Genomic DNA, 8,774 nt, shown 5'->3' with positions numbered 1-8,774 from the left:
ATAGTGAAACCCCGTCTCTACTAAAAATACACAAAAAATTAGCCGGATGTGGTGGCGGGCGCCTGCAATCCCAGCTACTCAGGAGGCTGAGGCAGGAGAATTGCGTGAACTAGGGAGGTGGAGGTTGCAGTGAGCCGAGATTGCATCACTGCACTCCAGCCTGGGCGACAGAACGAGACTCATCTCAAATTAAAAAAAAAAAAAAGAAAGAAAAAGAATCCCTGTGATGTGTAACCTCCAGTTCCCCAGGGTGGGTTCTCCTGTCTTGTATAAGAGAAACAGGCCTCGATGCGGGGAAGGAACAGGGGTTTAGCTCTGTGACCTTGGCCCAGTCATGCCCCTTCTTTGCACTTTCATTTTTGCTATCTTTACGATGGAAAAGAATTCTTGCTTTTCAGAGTGATCACATGGGAGCTAGTTGGCTAAAGGATATGGAATTACAGGGCGGGCATGGTGGCTCACGCCTGTCACGCCAGCATTTTGGGAGGGGGACGTGGGCGGATCACTTGAGGTCAGGAGTTTGAGACCAGCCTGTCTCTACTAAAAATACAAAAAATTAGCCAAGCATGTTGGCTCCCGCCTGTAATCCCAGCTACTCAGGAGGCTGAGGCAGGAGAATTGCTTGAACTAGGGAGGCGGAGGTTGTGGTGAGCTGAGATTGCGCCACTGCACTCCAGCCTGGGCAACTCCATCTCAGAAAAAAAAAAAATCCTAATTCATTCCTTTCCACTCCTTCTTGGTTCCTAATAAATACTTTTGTGCCTATAAATTTTCCTCATCGTCGACTGGGTACAGTGGCTCGCACCTGTAATCCCAGCACTTTGGGAGGCCAAGACGGGTGGATCACCTAAGGTTGGGAGTTCGAGAACAGCCTGGCCAACATGGAGACACCCTGTCTCTACTAAAAATACAAAATTAGCCGGGCGTGGTGGTGGGCGTCTGTAGTCCCAGCTACTTGGGAGGCTGAGGTAGGAGAATCGCTTGAACCTGGGAAGTGGAGCTTGCAGCGAGCCGAGATTGCACCACTGCACTCCAGCCTGGCGACAGAGTGAGACTCCGTCTCAAAAAAAAAAAATTTTTTTTTTCCTCATTGTACCGCTTTGGCTGCATCTGCAGATGCCAACAGGGGCTTTAATTGTCAGTTCTGAAGGTGTGATCTAGTTCGTGATTTCCTCTTCAGCCTCGAGGAGGATACGAGCCTTGCCCAGGTGTCCTTCCTGCCTCGAGCCAGGTCACTCTCTCTGTCTCTCCTTGTGCAGTGGTCCATGCTGTGGACGGCACCGCCGAGAACGGGGTGCACCCCCTGAGCTCCTCTGAGGTGGACGAACTCATCCACAAAGCAGATGAGGTCACGCTGAGCGAGGCAGGGTCCACGGCCGGGGCGGCAGAGACCCGGGGGGCTGTGGAGGAGGCAGCCCGGACCACGCCCTCGAGGCGGGAGATCACCGGCGTGCAGGCACAGCCAGGCGAGGCCACGTCCGGCCCGCCGGGGATCCAGCCCGGCCAGGAGCCCCCGGTCACCATGATCTTCATGGGTTACCAGAACGTAGAGGATGAGGCCGAGACCAAGAAGGTGCTGGGCCTTCAAGACACCATCACGGCGGAGCTGGTGGTCATCGAAGACGCGGCCGAGCCCAAGGAGCCCGCGCCACCCAACGGCAGTGCCGCCGAGCCTCCCGCAGAGGCTGGCTCCAGGGAAGAGAATCAGGCCGGGCCCGAGGCCACCACCAGCGACCCCCAGGACCTCGACATGAAGAAGCAGCGTTGCAAATGCTGCTTGATCATGTGAGCCGGCCCCTGAGACCCCGGCCCCCACCCCACACCACAGACACCCACCAGCCCGGCCCCTCCCGGCGCCTGCCCACCCTCCACCTACAGCCTCACGGGTCCAGGACTTGGCGCGTTGTTACATGTTCCTTCCGAGTTTTCTTTCACTGGAAAGAGGGACGGGGGCCCCCGCCCGTCACCACGCCCCAACGCTCCCCCCGAAACCAGGGCCGTGCACTCGTACCTGGTAGGAGAGAGGACAGACCCGCTTTTCCCGAAACGAGGACCCCCCATGTCACGGCAGCTTCACAGACGCGGCTCGCGCCCACCGGGGTCCTGGTGGGTGGGACCCGCGGCCTCCACGTGGCCCAGGCCAGCCTGCCACCCTCTGGGCCTCCCGCCTGTGCCTTTCTCTGAGGGGACACCCTGCCAGAGAGGGCCCCGGGAGCCGGGGGCGGGAAGTGGGGCTCCACGGGGTTCCCTAGCCAAGGCGCTGGCCCCCCAATCTCAGGCAGTTGGGGTGAGGCCGTGCCTCTTTGGGGGCTCAAAGTGTTGGGTGGAGGACAGGCCCCTCCGCTGTGCCCCCCATGCCCTGTATGGGCCCAACCAGTGGACAGTGGAGTCTGGGGGAGGGGGAACCCGGGGACATGCTCCCACCCGGGAGGGGCCGGCAAACCCCGGGCTGTCTTCAAGGGGGGCGAACCAGGGATCATTGACCTGTCCCCTGCATGGGGCAGGGACCGAGTGAGCCACTCCTTGTCCCGAGCTCCCGCCCCCACTGGGCCCTCCTTCCTCCTGGTGCTAATTTGGGGACCCCAGGGGCCGCCCCCGGCCTCTTCTCCAACCTGCTTGGACCAGGGTCCTGGGTCTTCCCAACCACACCCCAGAGATCAGGCCCCACTTGCCAGCTCTGCTGGGCTTGGAGCATGGCTGGGCAGTGGAGAGCGGGACACAGCCCGGGACAGGAAGCCTCTTGGTTGGAGCAGGAGAGCCTCATTTGCCACCCAGACCAATGGGAGCCTGCCCCCAGCCCCCTCTTACTGGAAGTGGCAAGGGGCTTCCCTCCTGGGGACAGCCACACACGTCCCCAGAGGCACATTCGTGCACATTCTCACAGACACCTTCTCACGCGTGGGCTTTGGACAACCAGGGCCGCAACTCGGTCCCTCCCCCAGGGGCCTCCAGCCTGGTGCCCAGTGGTCAGGCCGCCTCTAGGTACAGGGGCCGCCTCGGATGGGAGCCTGGGTCCCTGCCTCCGCTCTGCCCCTGGGTGGCTGGGAGGAGAGGCCCTCTCGGGGGTGACCTGGGCGTCCGCCGTGGGACCCCCTCCTCCTCCCTCGAGTCTGCCGGAGTCCCTCGAGCCGCGAGCCTTCGCTGAAGTGCCCTTGCTGCCCCCTCTGCTTTCGGTGTGTGACGAGGTCCCCGATGTTCTTGATTTTCCCAGAGAAGCAAATAAACAGCGTGAACAGCCCCAGTTCCTGGAGTTCTTGGCTTTCAACCGGGCGAGGAAGGCGTGACCAGGCCGGGGGGTGGGGCCTGCCGGCCTTTGAGCTATAAAGGGGAGGCTGAGCAGGGTTCCGGTGAGCTGGCTTCACTTGCCTGCACCTGCTCTCCTGCTGGGCTGCCTCTGGGCTCCGAGGGGTGGTGGGAGGAGTTGGAATCCCCACTGTGCAGGTAAGGCCTGGCGGTAAGGGGCTGCTGTGGGGGGCAGGCCTGGCTTCCCAGGGAGCCCTTGGGTTCTGCGGCCGCCCCGTCCTGTCCTTTGGTTCCTCCCTTTCCTGGGCTCACAGCCTGGGTGATGATAGAGGGTCCCTTGGACACCTACAAGCTCTGCAGAGAAGCCGGCCCCTGGGAAATACACAGGAGGCCTGGGGAGGAGGTGTCTGTAGAGAGCAGCGTCGTGCTCAGGGAACGGTGTCCCCCACCCCAGCCCCACTCTGTCTTACGCTGAGGTCTTGGAGAAGTCCCTGCCTCGTCCTCTGGGCCTTAATTTCTCCATCTGTAAAAGAAGCCTTCATGGCCGGGCGCGGTGGCTCACACCTGCAGTCCCAGCACTTTGGGAGGCCGTGGTGGGCAGATCACAAGGTCAAGAGATCGAGACCATCCTGGCTACATATTGAAACCCCATCTCTACTAAGAATACAAAAATTAGCCGGGCGTGGTGGCGGGCGCCTGTAGTCCCAGCTACCCGGGAGGCTGAGGCAGGAGAATCGCTTGAACCCAGGAGGCAGAGGCTGCAGTGAGCTGAGATCACGCCACTGCGCTCCAGCCTGGGCGACAGAGCAAGACTCGGTCTCAAATAAAATAAAATAGGCCTTCGGACCCCTGAGGGGGAGGCCAGCCTCAGCCTGGGTGTGGGACATCTCCACAGTGCCACCAGCTCATGGGGGATCCAGCCTCTGCCAGCCTCCGCCCTGTTGAGGCCTCAGTTTTCCCCAATGAGATGGTGAGTGTGACGGAGGGCATCAATGAGGGAATTCAGGTTCCAATTGCAGCCTAACCCCGGGCCATTCCTGGGGTGCGATTTTACGCGTTCTGTGCCTCAGTTTCCCTATCTACAAGCCAGGGAGGAAAGGACATGAAGGGGTTGTGGGAGGCGGTGGGGGGGGGGGGGGGGGGGGGAGGCCGCACACCCTGGGCTTTCACACACCCAGCAGCGTTAGGTGCCACGCTGTCCTTTGGGGTGGGTCCTTTATCCAGATCTGTCCTTAAACACCCCCATCCTGGCCGGGCGCGGTGGCTCACACCTGTAATCCCAGCACTTTGGGAGGCCGAGGCGGGCGGATCACCTGAGGCCAGGAGTTCGAGAGCAGTCTGGCCAACATGGCAAAACCCCGTCTCTACTAAAAATACAAAATTAGCTGCACGTGGGGGTGGGTGCCTGTAATCTCCTGAGGCTGAGGCAGGAGAATTGCTTGAACAGGGGAGGTTGCAGTGAGCTGAGATCGGGCCACTGCACTCCAGCCTGGGCGACGAGCGAGAGTCTGTCTCAAAAAAAAAAAAAAAAAAAAACAAAGCGCCCCCATCCAACAGCCCAGCTGGATTCAGAGCTGGGGACCTTTTTACTGGAAGAAGAGACTGAGGTTCAGAGCGGCTCCACAAGCAGCCAGCGGGTAGGTCAGGACAGAGCCCCAGGCTGGGGAACTGAGTCCCCCACCCCTTTGACTGCGTTCGCCGCCCTCATAGACGGCACTAGGCCCAGTGGCCTGACTTCCCCACAGATGCTGGGCTCCCCAGAGTCCCAGCAAGGCCACTGCGCCTTGATCAAGAATCCAGGAGGACCACGGGCGCCCTTAGAGCTCCGCGTCCCCATCTCTCAGGGGAGCCTGCGTCTTTTGATGGCCTCGGGCGGTTCTTTTTTTTTTTTTTTTTTGATTTGGAGTTTCACTCTGTTGCCCAGGCTGGAGTGCAATGGCGTGATCTCGGCTCACTGCAACCTCCGCCTCCTGGGTTCAAGCGATTCTCCTGCCTCGGCCTCCTGAGTAGCTGGGACTATAGGCGCCCGCCACCACGCCCCGCTAATTTTTGTATTTTTAGTAGAGACAGGGTTTCACCATGTTGGCCAGGATGGTCTCGAACTCCTGACCTCAGGTGATCCGCCCGCCTCGGCCTCCCAAAGTGCTGGGATTACAGGCGTGAGTCACCGCGCCTGGCCCCCTCGTAGTTTTTTATGTGGATGGGGCCTGGGGAAGTCCCCCCAGCAGCTGTGAGGGAACCTGGATGTGACGTTCCCCCATGTCCCAGAGGAGAAAACAGGGCTAAGAGAGGTCAGGTGGGATCAGAACCCAGACCACACCAAGAGTCTGCCTCCAGAGTCTGCCAAGCCTGGGTTATGCAAGAAGGAGGCCGTCTAGGGGAGTTGCCCCAAGGGGTGGGCTGGGCCGGAAGGCACGGATGGGATTGGGACTCAGCCCCTCCGACCCCCCAGGAGACACAGGCCGTTTGTTGCCACTGAGCTGCTGTGTGACCCTGGGCACCTGCTGACCGTCTCTGAGTGGTGCTGAGAAGCAGCGGGAGGGCCAGGCAGCCAAGGGATGTCTCGGCTGAGTTCTGGCTCCTCGGGGCTGCGTGGAGGCCCTGGGGGTGGAAGGGCAGCCGGCAGCGGGCACGGTACCCGCCCTCGCCCAGACTGGTATCATCTTTCTCCCTCCTCCTACTCTGGACTTTGTTTCCTGAGCTCAGGTGGGGCTCGGGGGGAGGGGGCACACCTGCCTTCCCTGGGTGGTGCCTCTGTCCCCTGGCAACCCGGCGGGCAGGGCGGAGCTGGGAGGCCTCTGTGCCCATCCAGGCGCCAGAACTGAGGCTGCAGGCTGTGGAGCCAGGAGCCGGCGGGTGAGCCTGGGGGCGCCCCGGGCCAGGCCGGGCGGGGGTCCTGTGTGAGGTGGTTGGACCCACATTTGGCGTGGGGCGTCGTGTGTCTGTGGGCGGGATCTGCTTGCCTGGGGGCACTTGGGGTCCAGAGAGGCCATCGCCCCTGGAGCCTCCCTGGGGTGCCTTCCCTCTGCTCCCCCCTCCACCAGGTGCTCTGGGGTCTCAAGGGCACCCACTGGGAGAGCAGAGGCCCTTGTCCCTGAATTCTGCTGGGGCTTTTGAACCCCAAATCCCAGAACCCTCCGAGGGAGGGGCCGAGTTGGCACCCCATGGTCAGAGGTCAAAGGGGCCCCTCTATGGAATTCCAGCGGCTTCTGGAGAGATGCTTATCTGTCCTACCGGGCTCCTGACTGGAAGGCTCTGGGCAGTAAACACCCCCCGTGGGACTGGGGGCTGGTTTGGGGACACGGAGGAGGGGTGGCTGAGTGCAGGTGGAAGCAGCCTCAGGCTGGGGCTGGGGGCTTGGCCTGGGTCCTTGAGTGGGGGCGAGGTTCTAGCCTGGAATCCCGGGCGGCCAGCAGGGACTCAGCCCAGCGTCTGTCGTGGAGCTCCGCCCAGGAGCCCAAGGAGCTGAGATGACTCAGGGATGACGGCAACCCTGAGGGATGGGAAAGAGGAGCCAGCCCCTCCCTGCTGCATGGCCTCCTTGCCTGAGTCCTGGCCCCGCAAGGGAACCTTTGCCCCTCGGATGGAGGCCAACTGGCTGGTGAGGAAGGAGGTGCGGCACCAGGGTCCATAAACCCAGTTTCATTCCGGTATCAGCAGGGCACGGGGTGGGGCTGGGAGGAGCAACTCAGGGGGCTACCTGTAGGAGGAGGTGATTTGGAGCAAAGTCTGAAAACTGGCTTCAGACACTTGCTGTGTCATCACTGTGTGACCTCAGATGAGCAGGTTCTCCTCTCTGGGTCTCAGCTCCCTCTCCCGAAAACCAGAGTCAAAAACGGTTCCAAGATGTTGCAGGAGGAGTCACAGGACGCCGAGGTCCTTAACCACCGCGCGGCTTTGCAGGGGCCATCTTCCCTCCTGAGGCCTTTCCCCCGGAGGGGCAGCGCCACTCCCCAAGGGCTTTCCAGCGCGGAATGCCAGCCATGAGAGCCGCCGTGGATCCAGGGTTTTTTTGGCCGACACAATAAAACCCCGTCTCTACTAAAAATACAAAAATTAGCGGGGCGTGCTGGCGGGCACCTGTAGTCCCAGCTACTCGGGAGGCTGAGGCAGGAGAATGGCGTGAACCCGGGAGGCGGAGCTTGCAGTGAACGGAGATCGCGCCACTGCACTCCAGCCCGGGTGACACAGCAAGACTCTGTCTCAGAAAAAAGGAGGGAGGGTGGCACGGAGGCACAGGCAGCAGGGGACTGGGCCCAGTGGCCTTGAACCCAAGAGCCCGACCCCAGGCCCCACCCGCTGGCTTCAGTGAATCACTGGGGAGGAATGAGAGGAGGATGCCGTGCCTTCATCCCCACCCCACCCCACGAGAAGACCCAGCACCTGCTCCAGGCTGGGCGGACGGCTCCCTTTCTCCCAGAGCTGACGTCTGATGTGGGTTTTCAATCCCGCTGTGTAAACCTCTGTCCACTCACTCGGCAAACATTCCTGCACCCGCCCTTCCTGGGGAGTCCCAGGGTGCAGGGCACGGACCTGCCCAGCCCTTCAGGGCCAGAAGGCATGATGGGGCCGGTCTGCGTTCCGCAATGAGCCTGACCCCCATGTCTGAGCAGCTGGGCTGAGTGGTGTTTGCTCAGTCAGTATTAGGCGCCTGCTGTATTCCAGACTCTGGGCTGCAGGAAGTATGCTGACCTGTGACCACAGCAGGAGAGGGCGAGGCCTGGGCTGACGGTTTCGAGTGGGAGAAGGCAAGGCCTTCAGTGAGCTGGGCAGGCGGTGTCCATGGGAGAGGAGGCCTCAGGTCAGGGGAGCCGTCTGTGCGTCACGCTTTGGGAGGAAAGCCCAGTTCTGTGTGGGATTTATTCACCAATGCTGCCTGGTTTTCAATGTTTCCCCTATTTTCGTGTCTGACATTTGATACGCGTGGAAGATTGCATGACACATTGTGTGTTGGTTAAAACACAGCTCCCCACAATCTCTCCACTTTATGCTGTTGGATGCCACTTTCCAGTTCAGAGAGGGGCTGAGTTTTTCTTTTTAGAACTACATTGAGGGGCTGGGCACGGTGGCTCACACCTGTAATCCCAGCAAACTTTGGGAGGCCGAGGCGGGAGGACCACTTGAGCCCAGGAGTTCCAGACCAGCCTGGGCAACATAGTGAGACTCCCATCTTTACAAAAAATTAAAACACGAGCCACGCATGGTGGCGCATGCCTGTGGTCCCAGCTATTAGGGAAGTTGACGCAGGAGGACTGCTTGAGCCCAGGGGGTCAAGGTTGCAGTGAGCCAAGATTATGCCACTGCACCCCAGCCTGGGCGACATAGCAAGCCCCTGTCTCTCTCTTTTTTTTTTTTTTGAGACAGAGTCTCACTCTGTCGTCCAGGCTGGAGGGCAGTAGTGCATCTCAGCTCACTGCAAGCTCTGCCTCCCAGTTTCACGCCATTCTCCTGCCTCAGCCTCCAGAGTAGCTGGGACTACAGGCGCCCGCCACCTCGCCCGGCTGATTTTTGTATTCTTAGTGGAGATGGGG

The 8,774-nt window shown here is 60.7% G+C and overlaps 1 protein-coding gene across 3 annotated transcripts in view; it reads left to right on the top strand.

Moving 5' to 3' along the window:
- Positions 1-3,241, top strand: part of PALM (paralemmin) — a 62,189-nt gene extending 58,948 nt beyond the window's left edge. For all 3 annotated transcript variants that reach the window (XM_026457296.1, XM_026457295.1, XM_023195472.1), the window contains one exon: positions 1,260-3,241. In XM_026457296.1, the coding sequence (XP_026313081.1) occupies positions 1,260-1,789 (530 nt within the window). In that variant the 3' untranslated portion in view covers positions 1,790-3,241. The remainder of the gene's footprint in view (positions 1-1,259) is intronic.
- The last annotated feature ends 5,533 nt before the right edge of the window (positions 3,242-8,774 follow it).

This window comes from Piliocolobus tephrosceles, chromosome 21, assembly GCF_002776525.5.
Source record: "Piliocolobus tephrosceles isolate RC106 chromosome 21, ASM277652v3, whole genome shotgun sequence".
Lineage (NCBI taxonomy): Eukaryota > Metazoa > Chordata > Mammalia > Primates > Cercopithecidae > Piliocolobus > Piliocolobus tephrosceles.
Note: the sequence above shows the minus strand (reverse complement) of the source record. Positions and strands in the feature narration are given on the sequence as shown.